Genomic DNA, 18381 nt, shown 5'->3' on the forward strand with positions numbered 1-18381 from the left:
AGCCACGGCGTCGCGGCCCTCCCTAGGGGGACGCGCTCGCTGCTGGTGGACTGAGGGGTTTGGCTGCTGCGAGCCTTACCCCCCCCCCCCCCCCCCCGACTGGGTAGGAGGCCGCGTGTCGACAGCATGACGTGGAGCTTTCCGCTTAATGTACGACGACACTCTCCACCAACGTCCGGATGTCGCGGTGGAGCTCCTGGTGTTGAGGATCCGCAAGCTCGGACAGGTTGCGCAGGAGCGTCGCTACAGCGGCGATGTTCTGCCCAGCCCACGCAAACTTGGGGGGGAGGGGGGGTGCTGTTGGCATGTGCGATGATGGCCTGTTGGACCTGACAGGCACATGCTCGTGCGGCGCCTGCAGCGTTACGAGCATTCGGCTCGGAGTTGCGCCGTGGGTGCACCGATGCAGGCGGCTGCTGGTGCTGCTGCCGCTGGCGTAAGTCGTCACCGTGCGCCCAGGGCTAATAGCTCAATCAATCACCATCGACCCTAATCCAACTGATCTCAGAACAGACAGTGATGGGTGGTCACCGTGCGCCTAGGGCTAATAGCTCAATCAATCACCATCGACCCTAATCCAACTGATCTCAGAACAGACAGTGATGGGTGGTGCATGATAGCCCTGTGAGTGAGGGGGCCAAAGGGCATGCATTATATTCTTGGTCAGAGTAGCTCCGGACCATTGTCGGTGTACATGCATGTCGCTGTTTTACACCGTGTGTGCGTTTTGATTTGGTCCTCCCAAACGACCAATTATAAGTCCGTGCCCATAAGTTGCTACGGGCAATAAAAAATTTATAGTGCAATAAACAAAGTATTCAACAAGACATTAGTGTGAAAGTTAGAACGAACATATCAAATGAAAATAGTCAATTCAAAAACATAATTAATGTCGTGCGATGAAATAGTCCAAGAGCTTTTAATCTCATAAATAAATAGCGTAGTACTTACAGTAGTACTTTAGCAAGGTGAAAACACAAGCACACATACAGATATGATCTATATAATATTTTTACAGGACCCGGACAGACAAATGGATTAAATCATCGACAAACATATAGGGACAAACACAAATAATCAAAGGGCATTTCCGGTCTATTAGGAAAACAAAGCCTAATTAGGAAAACAAAGCTTAAACCTTTGTGCACTGGAAATCAGTGTGTTGTCAATGTGCTCTACAGCCCCTCTGTATAGAATAACTTCTGCACATATATTCAAGTTGTTAGACAAAGCTTCACATAAAACTATCTCAGTGTACCTAATAATATGGTTAAAAAACCCAAACTGGATTCATCACTTTCCCATTGGCGTTGTTGGGCAAGCATTACTCAAATTTTAGCACTAAATAAAAGAGGCAGTCGATTTCCCGAGCATCATACATCTTATCTAAGTTGTTTTGATATGCACGGCTTATCTAAGTTATTTTATCACAGAGAATGAGAATCAACAGCGGTGATAACATCATACCTGCCGTTGGTTGACATGCGAGTACTCCAGATATAACAATTAGAAGTCAAGTTACTGGTTATTTTGAATATGCACACTTAAACCTTAGGCAGATAAAACTTCACCTACAGGTTCATTTCTAAATGCAATCTTTAATCATAGCAAGCTTAAGTTATTATCACACCGACTACAGAACCAGTGATGAATGACACTTTAAGCTATTATGATTGGTTTTGGCAATCAGAACAAGCATGGTGGGTCAGGGGCTCAGGGCCGAATAGAATAACTGGAGAATATAGTTGTATTAATGTATCAACATTTGTAACAACCTAGCTCTGAGTTGCACATATCTACACTATGGCACCCACACCAGATATGTGCTGTAGGAGTGGTCCTGCCTCTACCGCTACTCCGTTTGCCCTCATGAGCTGAAAGGGTAACTAAATTTTTCCCCCTGCATTTGTCAAGATCCTTAGTTATTGACTCAAGGAACAAAGTCCATAAATATACCACAACTTGATTCGACTTTAATGATTATAGTAAAAATTGAGAAACCATATCATTATTCAACTCAAATCACATGAAAAGAATTAGCTTAGTTATTAGAGTAAATAACCACTGATACTTATGCACATTTGTGTTTATGCTTGAGATACCAGAAAGGTGCAGATCACCAAATAATTTTGAAAGATATTAAACTTAGTTTAGTAGTTCTGCAACTATTTCAGATGTTAAACTGATTTACCATCTCTCTACTTGGACTAATTAGTTTCAGTGTACCTACATAAATAGAGCATGGACATCACTGTACCAAAAATTGTAACACACGAATGGCAATTAAAATGAATGCACTGTAGCAGACATAAAAAACATTCTAGCTTTTACTGCAGAGCATATCACAGCAAAAATAAGCATAAGTCAATATGGTAAAAGTGAAATGCAGAATGTAAATTTGGCTCCCCAATTGTGCTTGCTCACCGGTTGCTTTGACCTGACGCTATTTTGAAAGAAAAAAATAACAGAATAAATGAAACCATTGCTCTTCCATAGTTGCATTTCCTGATTTATTATTTGCTTTCATCATTTGACGAGCTTCACTATTTCATATCTCTAGAGCCCCATGAAAGGCAAAGTTAGCCGACCAAGTGACTTATTGCAATGTCCTCCAATAGTCGAATAGAAAATGTTTTACAACAACCTATGGTATATTCACAATAATTGGTCAACCCATGCCCTAGATCACATCAAAATCTCTACTACTATGCATACTATTCTAACAAATCAGAGTATTAGTATACCATGTAATACCATGAAACTGTTTGACCAAAAATCCATCAGAACTGCTGTCTTAAAATATTTTAGTGCAGCTATCCTTGTGAATAGAAAGACTTTTAGATCAAATTACCCCTAATTTTCCATCATAAGCCAACCTTAAATGACAGAAATTATTTTGTTTCACTATAGATCATGATATTTTATTCCTCTCCATTTTTTCCCTTTCTTCCCCTAGCCATGCCCTTGCCGTGACCAACCTGGATACCTGATTTGCCTCCGAGTTCTGAATCCTTCATGGCAGCCATGGCTTTGTGGGTGCCTGCACACGCACAGAGGCAGCCATGGTTCTTACGTGGGTGCCTGTAAGAACCCTCCAGAGATTAAGAAAGGTCGGACGGAACTTGCCGAGGAAGGATTCGTTGGTGAGGGCCCATTGACGTCGAGAAATACTACAGATTGAAGCCTTAAAATGGAGCCAGGAACCAAGATAGCAGATTCACCTCGTTGGGGGAAAGATAGGGGGTAGGGGACGGCGCAGCCGGTCGACGATCGAGCCATCTGCTCGGCATGTTCGCGCGATGGGGACGACGAACGGCAGCGGATCCGGCGTGTTCGCGCGATGGGACGATGGATGGCGGCGGCGGCGTGTTCGCGCGACACTCCGGGTGACGGGGCGGAGGCAGCTCCGCGCGAGGGGAGTGCGGCGTCGATGGCACGATGGGGCAGCCGCGTCGATGGTTTACGGTGGCGGTGCTCGTGCGTCGGGACGACCCGGCTCCATGGAGGTAACGCGCGGCAGGGGAACCGTCAGCCGCGGCGGGAGTCAGGCGGCGGCGGCTCCGCGGCAGGGTGGGGCCCGCGCATTGGCCGTGGCGGCGGTGGCTCCGCAGCCGCTGCGGGAGTCGGGACGGGGAGGTCGCGGATCCGCGGCGGCGGCACCACGGCACGAGTCGCGGCGGGGAGATAGCGGATCTGCGGCGTGCTTGGCGGCGGCGGCTCTGCGTTGGGGTGGGGGAGTCACGCGGCGGCGCGGCGAAGGGAAGGGCGTGGGGCGCGGCGCGATGGGCAAGGCGGTTGATTTTGGCGAGCGGCGATGCGGGACTGTCACGCGGCTCAGATTGTCCAGCGGCGGGATGACGACGGACGACGGGGTGAGGTATGACGAAGGAAAAAATAAAGTGACCCTGGTAGAGATCGTTGGGCTTTGCACTGTTTGTTCGTCTCGATGATCTTTGTTCCCCGGTTCATGGTCCAAAGAAAACTAGCGCTACATTTACCCACCCACTGGTTTCTACTTCGGATTTCTACAAATTTAACGTGCATGTGGCCTATGGAAGACCAGCTGAGCTCACTCGAATCTAGCTAAGGATCTGCGGGACAGAGCTCATAGAGCAGCTTTTAAACTGAATCCAGGAGGAATACTACTAAATAATTTTTTCTTTTTTAGAGAAAAGTAATTGTATGTTGATTCCCTGAAGTGTGATTCTCTTAAACTAATAACTAACGGGTTGAGAGCTAAAGAAACTAGCTTATCCTGATTTATTACTTCTCACATAGAATCTTTTTTTCCATAAAATTCATCATAGAGAATCATCTTCAACCACAAAATAACGTCTCTCAGATAATCAACTCCTATAGAGAATCAAAAGAAGGTGTAGCTCTATTAAACATGCCCTAATGCTGCTTAATGCCAACAATTAATGATCATTAGTCAACTAGCTAGGTTCCCTGCTGGGAAGATACATAAAATCGAAAAGATATTTCAATTGAAATTATTGATATACATATATATATAATGATATAGGGATATAATTTTAAGTTTAATTTCTATGCACGCGCTTAGCTAAAATTATTCCGATCATGACCTTCAGATTTTGAAGCTTTACTATAGTATCATGGTGGATCTATCCCAAGACTTTGTAGCATCACCTGGTCTCCTCCATTGCGGACACAATCAAACAACCCATACCCTCATCTTTTCTCGCCATACAACAATTCCATCTATTCCTTGTTGGGACGCAATGGGTCTACTATATACATATCAACCACCACACCATTTGCAAAATGAATGGTATTATCTCCTCATCACGATGCTGCTACACAACAATTCCCTTCGATTTAAAATATATGTTGTTTAGGGCATCAACATGATCTACGAGGTGAAGCTTCAGCAAATAATTTATATAGAAATTCAAAAAATAAAGGTAATTATATATTCTAAAAATATCTTTTATGGTGAATCTAGCAATAAAATCTCACGTTTTCAATCCATGCACTTTTCTATATATTGATGGTCAAATTTTAAGGATAGTTCATGTATTTTAAATCGGTGGGAGTACTAGCTCTAATTCGTGAATGGAAACAAAAGTGAACCCAAAACCTATATTTATTTGAGAACAACATGGGTATAATCACGCATTTAAACCATCCATTTATCAGATTCAATCCAAGTGATTTCAACCACTGGATCCTATAGGTTGTACTAAAATGGTTGCAACAACAAAGAGTGTAAATCTCTGCGATTTATTTAGTTCAAACTTAAATCCCAATGCAATGAGCTTTTTTACCACCCGGTATTTAAAGGTCTCTGGATCTTTTCATCCACCTCAAAACTACCGGTATGAAAATCATCCAGTACTAATGCTAACAGGTCATCTTCGTGCTCCTACTTTTAGGGTGGATCTTTGGCCTATTTTCTAGCAGTGCACTGGTGCACTCTAGCTCCAAGTACCTTTTGAATATGCAGCCAAAGCCACGATCGTATCTCCCAGCATGGAGTACGTAGCTCCAAAAGAAGCAGAGAGAGAAAGAGAGAGAGCAGCTAGGTCTAGAGGAAGTCGTGAGCATTGAGAGCGCGAGAGTGAGTGAGAGAGAGAGAGAGAGAGAGAGAGAGAGAGAGAGTGGACCAAAGGTGGCAAGCCGCAGTGAGCACGGGAGAAAAGACCGGCCGGCGAACGAAGCTCAGCGCCCGCGGCCTGCTGCTGGACCACCGGCCGGAATAGGTCAGCAGTCAAGGAGCATCGCGTCAGCCTCGGGACGCGGCGTCCGCGCGCGCCCACTACCACCAGACACCATTCCACACGGTCCACCACCACACCCTCCGGCCTCCGCGCGCCACCACCCAGCAGCCACTCTCTCTCTCTCTCTCTCTCTCTCTCTCTCTCTCTCTCTCTCTCTCTCTCTCTCTCTCTCTCTCTCTCTCTCTCCCCCCCCCCCCCCCACAACGGCCGGCCGGCCGGCCGGCAGCGGCGTGCATGGCTCGGCCCAGCTTTTCCCACCCCCGTCGCTCCTGCGCTAGGCGCTAGCTTTTCCCCCTCGGCGTACGTCCGGGCTCCGCCTTTTCTCGGGCGGCGTCCGGCCGGCCGGCCGTCGCAGGCGCGCGCGATCGCGTACGTCGTCCGGCCTGCTGCTGCTGCATGCTGCCGATCGCTTTAGCTAGTAGCCTGCCTAGTGGCCGGGCTTTCCTCCATCTCTCGACGATCTCGTGAGCTTTCTTTGCATGCCCGCAGGCCGCAGCAGGAGACCAGCAGACAAGGGCACCCCTGCTGACAACCCTCGTGCTTCGATACTGGTACATACGTACCACCGCCACTAGATTATTACTGTGCTGCTGTTCCTACGGCTGCTATACGTGCGTACTGGGACATTTCTTTTTAGTATAATCGATGAGTCGAGCTTTTTGTTCGAACGGTTTGCTCAACAGTTGTTGAGTTACTATTATATCCCGTTTGTTTCAGCCTTGACTATAAGTTGAACCAAATAGGATCTTAGTTTTGTAGTCGATATCATGAACTTTTCGCCAAATGTTGAAGTTTTAGTAAATTGTCCACCTTTCTCTATTGGGCCGCTATAGACCTACTAATAACTATTAGCAGCTTACCCTGCTAACAATTAGTACACTATTAGCTGGTTGGAGCCTGCTATTAGTTGTATCTAACTATCCAACTACCTATTAGTTGGTCGATTATCCAAACAGCCCCTTCTAATAGCTAGCTAGCGAACAGTTAGCAACTATTAGATCATCTCCATCAGTCCTTTTTTTTCTCTAATAACCTTCGTTATTGGGAAAAGAAGTACTCCATCAGTCCTCTAATATATCTCCTTTTTTCTAATATTTTTACTCATCTCAATATTTCATACCAACTCTCTCAAAATAGAGAAAGGAGATGCTCTCCTAATTAATTGGACGGTTGGTTTTGCAGCATCGTTTTCCTTGTGCTTCCTGCGCTCGCAGCATCCTTGATCTGCACCCGTTATCCTTCCCAACCGAGTCCAACATAATCATCACCCGGCATCCAAGCCCTCCCGCCTAGCTATGATCACGCGGCGGAGCAGGGCTTGCCGGCGGCGCCCAAGCCCTTCCCGTTTATACTTGGGCGTTCACGGAAAGGGTGATGGTGGCAGGGGCACCCTGACGGAGGGTGGTGAGAGAGAGAAAGGGTATATTTCATATTATATAATGCTTAAGAGTGTGAAAATCAGTAAGTATGACTTGAGTTGTACGAGATAGTAAGTGTTGGAAAACCCTACATTATTGTTTCAACACTCTTAACCATTCTGTACACTGAAATATAGTTGTCATATTTTTTTAGTTCTATAGGTGACAATAGCTTTAGGGTAAAAATTTTGCCTTTTTGGATGTGTTTTGCTATATTTTTTGAATTAATTGAATTTTCAGTATAAAATTGAAAAAGATTTAAAGGGGCAGGTGACCTCCCCACCCGTCCCTAGAAATAATTTGTAGGGGCGGATGGGGGGTCACCCGCCCCTGAAAATACATTTCTAGGGGCGGGTGGGGGGGGTCATCCGCCCCTAGAAATCCGTGCTCGATATATGTTGAACAGGCCGATGACTTAGTAAAATTTTCATTTCATGCGAACGAAGACGTTACACTACCGAAATTTCCTCTTCCCCGTCGGCGGCTCGGCCCTCCCCCTTGCCAGCGCCTCTCCCCGGCGGCTCTCCTTTGCCGCTGCACCTCCTCCTCCACGGCTCTCCCTAGACACGCCGGGCCTCCACTCCTCTCCGCTACCTCGTCGTCGACCTCCCTCAGCCCGCCCGCGCGCCTCCCTCGACCCTCTGCCGCACGCCTCCCTCAGCCCGCCGCCGCGCACCTTTGGATCCGGATCTGCGGTAGTGCCCCTCTCCTCCCCTCCCCTCCGGCCCACGCCCTTCCTCAGCAACAGGTGAGTTCTTGATTTTTTTTTCTTTTAAATTATATAATGAATTAGTTAGTAAATTAGTTAATGTATAAGTGAATATATGTGGTTTGTAATATGTGAAAATGAATGTGACATGTGAATTTGTAGTGAAATTTCTTTTTATTTTACCATTATAGTTAGCTTTATTTTAGTGAATGAGTATTATTCATGAATGAATTAGTTAGTGGATGTGAATTATTGAGAATGTGAAATAGTACTATTTTGAGAATATGAAATAGTGAATTATTGTTTTATGAATAGGCATATGGCAAGTCATGGCTTTGGCCGTGGTAGATTGGGTCGTGATAGTGTCGGTCATGGTAGGGGGCATCAGAATTTCTCGCTCGCCCTCCTGGCATCACTTTTACCAGAGTCAACAGGACTAGACCGACCCGATATCCTCAAGCAACTGTACCAGCTCCAGGAATAGTAAGATCCATCCTTTTGTCTTATTAAGAACATTTGATCCTTATTAATGTTACATTACCTCTAATGCAGCAGATCAATGTATTTATATGGCTTGCCGAGGTAGTAAAATGCCTAGGTGGTACACCTTCTTAGGTGGAAACCATGGAATGCCAACAGTTCAAGAAACTAACAATCTCTTTTTAGATACCAGCAAGAGAAGATCTAGGTACCATTATTCCAATAGTTGCTAGTGGTAAAGAATTATCTATTCAGATGATTTATGAAAGAAGTACCATGGAAGCTGTCTTTTAGAACTTCAGAGGCATGGTTATCTAATTCCAGACTTGTCATGGTTTAAAATCAGAGTGCTTCAATAAAATAAACATGATATTATTAGTTTCTATGAGAGTCTTGCACAAGAAAATCAAAATGACATGGTGTGTGAGTTCTTGTTAATTTAAGAAAAGTATATGTATTTGTACTTTATTTGATTGCGTGAAACAGTTCATAATATTTGCCTTCCATCTCCGTTGCAGCATATGTTTGGTAACACCTTCATGGCGATAAGTTTGAAGATTATTTTATGTGAAGCCATGCACAAATTGGATTATCATTGGTGCAAGTCTGGGACACCCCGTACTAGGGAAGGCCTGCACCAGACTTCTATTGAAGATCGATCTACCTCGTTTCATGCTGTGGAACCAATATTCACCATCTATGGCAAAGCACTTCCTCGTAGATGTGAAGCAAAGGAAAGCGCACTTATCGTTGCTTTGTTTTTTATTGACGAAAGCCTGGGGTATAAGATTGGCGATGTTCACTATGTTAAGTACCTCTTGCTTGCGAATAATATCCGTTAGATAATGTAATGTATGCATGCAATTGAACATTTGCATCTTGTATGTAATATGTATCGACTTATCAAATATTTCAATTGCATGTAATTTAAATATTTAGATGATTTCCTTTCCAAGTTCTTGTGACCATGTAGTGTGATGTGCTTGTATATGACAGATTCTATGACAGATTCTGAAAATTTAAATTGAAATCAGTGAATTATTTGACGGTCAGGGTATTTTCAGGGCGGGTTATTCAGGACGGGGTCATGCCCTAACCCGCCCCTAAAAACTGATTTCCAGGGGCGGACCATGGGCTCACCCGCCCTGGAAATTGATTTCCAGAGGCGGGTCACCCCTAACCTGACCTTGGAAATCGATTTGCAAGAGCGGGTTAGGGGGTGACCCGCACCTGAAAATCCATTTTCAGAGGCGGGTAACGTACCTGTCCATGCAAATAGCTATTTTTAGCTGCGAGAAGCAGAGGTGGGTACCGCACCCACCTCTACAAATACCGTTTTACCCGTCCCTAATAACTGTTTCTGTAGTAGTGTCTAATGGATAATATATGCTCAAATTTGTTGCCCGTCATACCTTAAATTTAATTCGTCCTCCGCTACTGTCTGCATGGTTATGCATGGGACGATACAAGATGGCAATGGATCGACAGCATTGCGTGGATCGGAGGCGCCCAACCCCAAGTGGCCGGTCCTAGCTAGCACTTACCAATTATGCTCAGTGATGGCCGTGAAAAAGCCATGCATCATTGCATGCATGCAAATGCAAATAAAGGACCGTCATGATCAAAACGCACAACTAGTAGTACACGAAAACGCTCTGTAATTTCATCAAATCAAAAAATTTAGAGAGAGAGAGAGAGAGAGAAACCAATGCAAAGGACGTACGAAAAACGCAGGAAACAAGAGATCGTGATCGGGTAGATACGGTTGCTGCTGCCGCCCTCGTGAAAATCCTGAAAAAGATATCACGCACGCCCGCACGATCTCTTGGCCTGGCCGGCTAGCTATCCTGCAGGCGTCCATGCAAATAAAGAGAGACTCGTCGTCGTCCATGCAGCTGCAAGCCTAACGCGACGCGCGCCTCGGTCGCATGCGGCACGATACGTGTACGGCGCTGCACGCGCGTGCTTTTTTCCCGTGCGCGCGCCAACTTTTACTTGCCCATCACCTCCCTGTGTATGGTGCTCTCCAATCCCGGCCGGGCCGGCATCCGATCCGACGGCCGGCGGCGGTCGAGGCGCAGCCTCGAGATCCGGAGCCACCCCAACCTGACCCGAGCAAAGCAAGTGGCGCACACGCTTTCACAAAAGCTTGGAGGTTAAATTAGGGGGCTTCATAACACTTGGTTAGTTACTTGATCATCATCATATCTTTGGAGTACTTAACGACTATACTATTGTGTAAACTAAACTAGACTAACTAAAGCCGTAACAAGCTGCTGGCATGTGGGTGAATCCTTGCTCGGAACTTTCGTGATACCGCTGGCGGCATGCAAAAGCAGCAAAGTTTAATTTGGTCGTACGTCGTATACTACTACATGGATGCAGCACTTAGGTTATAATATTGTTGCAAAGTCCAAACTCCAAAGTGTGTATCATCATCATCAGTCAAAATAGTTTACCGACAAGGTCATTGGTCGGCATGATCTCACCCACCCACATAGCAGCCTGCCGCTAGCTAGCTAAGCTCATGCATGCTCATGAGCAACTACTTCGACCGTTTGTGACGGTTAGATAAATAAAGGAGGTGTGGCAGCAGTGCCACCGCACGACAGCTTTGCATAAACAATACCGCACGTCAGCTACAGTGCAAAGTTGAACCTTTTGGTACCAGCAGCTTAATATACTCTACCACATACAAATCTCTCTCTCTCTCTCTCTCTCTCTCTCTCTCTACCACATACTGTCATACTGATCTTGGAACCTGGTATCATATGCACCTTCACCCCAAACAGGGAATTCATGCCATATATTTATGTATATATTAAATGAGGGTTCCTGGTATTACTTAGAAATACACTACTGCAACTTTTTTGTTTTTCTCTACACATGTCGGTTGAATGAGGCCAACACACACTAGTATACACATGCCGGCATGCATGCATGCACGCAAAACGAAGCTTTAAACCGTTTGGACAAAACCAAAACCAAGCAGCAAAAAGCCGGCCGGCCGGTGCTGAGAGACATTTCTCTATGGAAGCAAAAGCCGGTCTTTGCTCCCACCACCGATCAAATCCTTGGGACAAATTTCCGGTAATGCTTCTCCTTTGCAGTGCTCCTGACGAGATAAAGATAAAAGCAAGGGCCGAAGAAGCATGCACTGTCGGCCTGGCCTGGGAGACACAAAGGGAAGAAGCATCACCGTGATGCAATGCACTAGCTCGAGGTGTGTGTTCATCCACCGATGCATTTGTGCCAAAAGCTACGAGCCTAGGCTCACTTGTTTCAGATATCTGTCTCGAAACCTAGCGACATGTAGACATGTAACTGTTTCAGTATCCCTAGACGATCTCCACCTAATTAATTCCTCCGCTGTCTGCAAATTTGAGTTCTTTCTTCTGCCGATTTTGTGAGCAAGCATGCACGTAATGCACTTGTATGTCATACTCCCTACATTTCTTTAATTTTATAGCGCGTGCTCGCATATCAATATATAGTCAAACCTCGTAATCTTTAACGAAAAATTAGTCTTACTACAAGAACTAAATATTATGTATACAAAAGTAATATCGTTGAATTTGTATTTGAAGTTACTACTTATCTCATGGTTTTGAGTTTGTTGTTACCAACATTATACTATAAGAGAAATCATGGATCAAAACATAGTTTTGGAGACTATCGTCTATGCCAAGTCAAAATGCGCCTTGCATTTTCAAATTGATGGAGTACTACTATATATATATTTAAATTTGGGAACATGAAAATATTCTCTATTGATTTGACTTGAAAAATTCTTTCTCTAAACATGTACTATTAATATACTTCAAATAGTATCATCATTGAATAATATGCAATGAGAAATATTTTCATAGTTAGCTATACCTTGTCACTTTTTATTATCATTTTATAGAAAAGTACTCCCGGCATTCATTTTGATTTTCTGTCTAAAAAATTGATCTTTGACCATAAACTCTTTCTTAATATTTGATTAATAGTTACAAATTTGTAATCATTACAAAGTGATGTTAAATTCAAATCCAATGGTATAATTTTTTGACACACAACTCATATGTCATTGCACTAATTGTTGGTCGAAACATGAACTTTGAACCATCAAAACATAAGCCGTACAAAGATGAACGAACTTAGTGATTGATCGAAGTTGTAGTATATTCGAGTGTCTAATAACACGATGTTATCGAAAGGAGACGTAGTACTACATACTAAGCAAAAGTAAGCAAGGGTTCTTAATTATAATCAAGTACTATTAAGGTAGTAATCCCTACACTGTACAGGAGGAGAGGATCAGAGGGCACAAGTTAAATCCAGCTTTAAAGCTACTTGCCGCCTCAAAATGACCGGAACGCCCCTGACCCCGCTCCTCTATATATACGCGCACCTCCTCTCACCTCTAGCCTGCCAGCCCTAAAGCAAAACCACACTCGCCCTTGCTCTCGCAAACCTTGACGACATTGCTACTAGCAGCTAGCCCTCTGATCAGTAGCCGTGTGTAGGCACTAGCTCGCGACAGATTATCGACAATGCAGTACGGCGCGGCGGCGGAGCAGGCGTGGTACATGCCGGCGGTGGTGGCGCCGGCGGCTGCCGCGGAGACGGCGGCGGAGCGCGTGGAGCGGCTGGCGTCGGAGAGCGCGGTGGTGGTTTTCAGCGTGAGCACCTGCTGCATGTGCCACGCCGTGAAGCGGCTGTTCTGCGGCATGGGCGTGCACCCGGCGGTGCACGAGCTGGACCTCGACCCGCGGGGCCGCGAGCTGGAGCGCGCCCTCGCCTGCCTCCTCGGCGCCGCCGCCGCACCCGGGGCCGCGGCGCCGCCGGTCGTGCCCGTCGTGTTCATCGGCGGCAGGCTGGTCGGCGCCATGGACCGCGTCATGGCCGCGCACATCAACGGCTCCCTCGTGCCGCTGCTCAAGGAGGCCGGTGCGCTCTGGCTCTGAGCGAGCTCTCCCGACGCTCGCGCCGTCGTCGCTGCTCGTCGGAGCTAACTGTCGTCGTAGGGCAGATTAAAGTAATACATCACCATCCACAGTCGTAGTGAGTCGATCGATCATAGAGTGCGTGCTTGTGTGCTTGTGTGTTAGAGAGGGAGAGAGAGAGAGGTCGGTGATTTTTTTACTGATGCTGCCTCCGTCTTGTGTGTGGGAGTGTGGTAGAGTTGGCACGTGCTCGCATGCTCACACGTACGAGTATGAGTGTGCGCGATGCTTGCTAGATGCAAGAAGAGATCTAGCTGCTGTTTAGTGTCATCAATCTCTTCGACCTTATTAATATGCAGTTTGGCTTGCCTTACTTTTCATTCCTCCGGCCCTCTTGTGTTTAGTTGCCACTTGATGATGACATGCATGAACACAGTCGTTTGCATTCCCAAACGTGAAAAATTAATGCTAATTTCAACAACTCCTTATAGCTATCATCTGTACTTGGATGAACAGGCAGAGCACATTTCTTCACATATAAACACATAACGAACATGCATGAATTGTACCATTTTATTACTACCGGTTTTAATTGCTTTGTTTAATTTAAAAAGATGTCAAGGAAAAGATGGAACAAGCTGAATACTGAGAGGGTTTTTCTAATAGCAAGTGGGATTGGCGCTCCCGTACTCGATCGTGTAGTCGGTGCTTGCTCAGTGTAGTTTTTTTCGGGAGCTCCTTTTTTCGCTGCTGGCAGCACTGGCAGGCAGCATGCACGCTCGTCTTTTTTGCATGAGATGGCTAGGCTAGCATCGCGTGTGCCCCATCTTTATGCTTTGTTCGAGATAGCTTTTCACTGTGTGCTTCGCCTGTGTCTCCTCTCTGCTTGCTTAGTTCGTTTCTTCCTCCAATGCATAGCTAAGCTAACTCGTGGCCAAATAATCCTGTGCATTTGTTTATTATAAAAGAATGTTTATATATAAGTAATGTGTGGGCCGGTAAAGTTCCCCACCTCAGGGGGCTTGTTTGGGCTTGTGGAGGATCATTCATTAGACTGTGATTACGGACACAATAAGAAAGTGATTTACTGCCGGTCATGCATATAGACTCAATCTAATCTCTGCCTATGCAAACAAGCCACAAGGGATATCACCGTGACAACGTGTGTCTTCTGCTGTCTAGTCATTCAGCAATATTATGCCTCAGTAAAATGTTGTGTGTTTAGTGGCTGTGTCCAGTCCAGCCAGTATTGGGCCAGTTGTCGCGTTGTGGGCTTGGGCCGCCCCATTGAACCTTGCCACACCCTCGGAATGCTTGTCAAGCGGACAGCGTTAGTTCTCACCATATTCAAGCTGAAGCTAGCGCTCGAGGAAGAAACGAAGAAGCGTATGATTAGTTCACATGAAGCTACCTGACGGATCGGAGGTTTTCCAAGAACACCGATGCCTAATGAATCGAAGAAAGTACTGAGCGTCAGATCAACATGCATTCTCATTCGTTGACGATGGCAGAGTGGGAGAGCCCACTCATCAAGCGTGCATGAGAAGAACTAAGGTTTAGAGTTTGTTTGGATCACTTTAGTTCCTGTCACATCGTATATTCGGATACGAATTAAGAGTACTAAATATAGATTTATTATAAGACTAACTGTATATATGGCAGCTAATTCACGAGACGAATTCATTAAGACTAATTAGTCATGACTTGACAATATTGTGCTACAGTAAATATGTGCTAATGATAATTTAATTAGATTTAATAGATTCATTTCATGAATTAGCCTTCATATATGTAATTAATTTTATAATTAATATTTCTAATTTATATCCAAACATCCGATGTGATGGGATTAAAATTTAGTTATCCGAATTAAAACAGGCCCCTTAGCTAGACAGCAGAAAGAAGAGAAGTCAGGAGGCACGGCTCCTTGTTGAAGCCCTTCCGGCACTTTCGTCGAGCACCTGGCTGGCGACCAAGGTCAAAGCACACGTACCTGACGGCACACCATTCCCTCTGAGGAGAATAGTAGAAGGGGCAGCAGCAGGCGACCGCACGAGACCGACCGCAGATAACTAGGACTGGGCCAGGATTCTGTTTTCTACGGCCGGCTACTACCAGCATGTGTATGGGATGTAGATATCCAAACGTGACACACGGCACGGCATGACACGGCATTAGCACGATACTATCCGGCACGACACGACTAGCACTAAGCTCTAGACATACCGTGCTATGCCGGCACTGCTGCCGTCACGCCGACTGAGGCACGACACGAACGGCGTGCCATAGTGTCGGCATGATGATGTGCCCGGCGGCTCTGTGCCGGCGGCAGCGCCCGAGAAGGGAGGCGGCGGCGCGTGACGCGTGGAGGGCGGCGGCAGCAGCAACAGCGCGACACTGGGAGGATGGCGGCAGCAGCGACGGCGCGCGACGAGGGGAGAGCGGTGGCGCGCAACGAGGTGAGGGGAGGGTGGCAGCGCGCAGCGCGGCGAGGGGAGGGCCGCGGCGAACGACGCGGGGACGGTGGGGAGGGTAGAGGAGGGGCGCGCTGGAGCAAGAGAGAGGGAGGAGGAGTGCGGGGATGCCGGAAGGGGAGGCGTGCTCGGGAGTCGAGAGACAGAGGGAGGAGCCTAGGAGGAGGAGGGTGGGTGGCGGCCAGCTGGTAAGAAAAGGTGGAGACTGATTAGGGTTTGAGGTAGATGTGAAATATATATATGAGTGGTTGTGAGCTGGATCCATGCTAAATCGTGCCAGCTCATTAGTGGTGTCGTACCTATACCGGCGCTACATGCCGGGGTTTCAGCCCACGCATGACACTACGACCGTACCGACCTTACCGTGCTGTTAATGATACGTCCATCGTGTCGGACCGTGGTCGTGTAATATTTTTAGTGTCGTGTTCCGTGTGGCCATAGCCACGGCCCATTTGGCCAGCTGCGCGCAATTTTGGACCAGGAGGCAAGCCCAGACTTCTTAGGCTCCTAAACTGCGTGTTTCCTTTTTCTTCGTTATGGTAATTCTGTGCCCTTTGTTTGTCTGACGAGAGGCTCTGAGCCATGCACGTGCTGGTAGATCCCCTCCCTCTTTATGCCTCTCTTCCTTGAGCTGACGATGACGATGCCCCGGAGCCCAAGTCAGGCAGAGGTCCTTTCCCCGGAGTAGAAAGTAACCAGCACGTGCTGATGACCCAACTGCGAATAACTAGCAGATGATGCACCGTCGATTTCTCCTTGATCAAGCGTACCGTGAAAAAAAAAAGGTGCACCATCGATCTAAAATTTTGAGAAGATTCGTGGGTTTGTAGCTATCCATGGGGACAAATAAGGCAATTTTGTCCCTGAGGATAGCGTGGGGATACTGGAATATATGCTCCCTTTTCCCTGCAACTTGCACTTGCAGGCAGCAATGAGAAGTGGTGAACCTGCACGTACGACGGCTGACGGAGCACTCGACCCGCCGTCTACTTTGTAACGAAAACAAAAGGGAACCTGCGCACGTTGTGGTTTCTTGCACCATCCGTTTTTTTTTCACAGAATCATCAGTTCAACTGAAAATCAATTCTGAATTCGAAAAAATGAAGGTAAAACGCCAACCGCCAAACCTGCTGGTCCCAACAAGAAAGCATCACCGTCTCATGCTGCGTTTGCGTGCACAGTGGCACGAGTATCACGTGGACCCGCCGCAGCTTTGGAAGCTCCTGGCTTTCTTTCCGGTCAGGCGGGCGAATGGACCGTGTGCATCTACGTCCAATCCTTGCAGCATAAGCATCGACCTTTGCTTTGTTCCTTTTACTTGACAAGGGTGGTGATAAAAACCACTTTTGTTAGGAGCCTAGCAGAAATTCCTCGAGGGAAAACAAAGTTAACCCGGGAATTCCAATTCTGATGATCTGGTCTGTACTAAATTTAGATCTACGTGTTGGATTAATTGGGCCTAATCATATAATTCTAAAGTCCATAGAAAATGATGGTAGTTACACTAGTGGTTAAACCACTTTGAAAATTGAGAGGGTTCCTAACCAACTTATAAGGTGGAGTCTTTTCACACATGATAAGAAGGACAAGAAGGGATAGCAGGGTGCCACACGCGCGCACGCGCTCGCTTGCCTCGCCGAGGCGTTGCGAGCTGAGCCGAGCGCGACGTGATGTGTTGTGTGCTATAGCTGACCACCAATGACCAGTAAATGAAGGCTATCATGGCATAGGGTAACCGGTAGCAAACACTGGTTGATGGCTACAATGAACCTGGACACCCGAAAGTCTCCTAGTGCCTCTACATATACGGCCTTCCTCTCTTCTTTTCACGCGCACGAACAACATATCTTTCCGCATCCTTGAATTTACCTGCTCGGGTAAAGGCTGGCAATCATGTTTTTGGGGAGTGTTCGCTGGCGGCAGACTCGCATCGTCTTCTTCTTGGTGGTGCGGTGATCATCCACGTCCCGGAGTTTCTGGTGATTGGCATTGCTTCTTTTCTGCACTGCATCGAATGGGACGACTACATCAACAGGCACTATGTTGATTAGTGCATCCGGCTCTGCCGCTGGGTATGTTTCTCATATGTGCTGGATCAAATTTATGATAAGTAGTATCATCTGTATATTCATCACGCTTAGATCACACTTGCACATATCTGATGTCACAAACCTGTTGATTATCTTTTTAACAATCCAAAAACGTGATGGGCAATTTCGGTTTCTGGCTTTGCACAACCGTTGAAACCGAATATTTTTGAGGGTGCTCATTACAAGAGGTGGCGTCAAAGGTGTATTCTATAGTTGACTGCTATGCACTGTTATTTTGTTGTCGAACCTAGACTGCTTGGACCACGTACTGTTGAGGATCAGCAGTGGTTCAAAGATGCGGATACTACATTCAAGGGGGCAATGATCCACGTTCTAGGAGACTCCATAGGGGATACATATGTGGCGATATCCACCGGTAAAGAAATGTGGGATGCTCTAGAGGCTAAATATGGAGTTTCTGACGCCAGTAGTGAGTTGTACGTCATGGAGCAGTTTCGTGACTACAGAATGGTTGAGGGCTGTTCTGTAGTAGAACATGCTCATGATATACAAACACTGATGAAATAACTCAAGAATT

General features: G+C 46.4%; 1 protein-coding gene and 1 long non-coding RNA gene across 2 annotated transcripts; one reads left to right on the forward strand and one right to left on the reverse strand.

The window, feature by feature from the left end:
* Positions 1-892: 892 nt before the first annotated feature.
* LOC112900170 lies at positions 893-3857 on the reverse strand. The gene is made up of 2 exons (XR_003230153.1): positions 3222-3857; positions 893-3081 (listed from the first exon to the last, which is right to left on the reverse strand). It is a non-coding gene; the product is annotated as an uncharacterized LOC112900170 (long non-coding RNA).
* An 8923-nt stretch (positions 3858-12780) lies between these two features.
* Positions 12781-13652, forward strand: LOC112901217 (glutaredoxin-C3-like). Its single transcript, XM_025970076.1, has one exon. The coding sequence runs from the start codon at positions 12887-12889 to the stop codon at positions 13298-13300; it is 414 nt and encodes a 137-aa protein (XP_025825861.1). The 5' UTR covers positions 12781-12886; the 3' UTR covers positions 13301-13652.
* The last annotated feature ends 4729 nt before the right edge of the window (positions 13653-18381 follow it).

This window comes from Panicum hallii, chromosome 7 (assembly GCF_002211085.1).
Source record: "Panicum hallii strain FIL2 chromosome 7, PHallii_v3.1, whole genome shotgun sequence".
NCBI classification, from domain to species: Eukaryota; Viridiplantae; Streptophyta; class Magnoliopsida; order Poales; family Poaceae; genus Panicum; species Panicum hallii.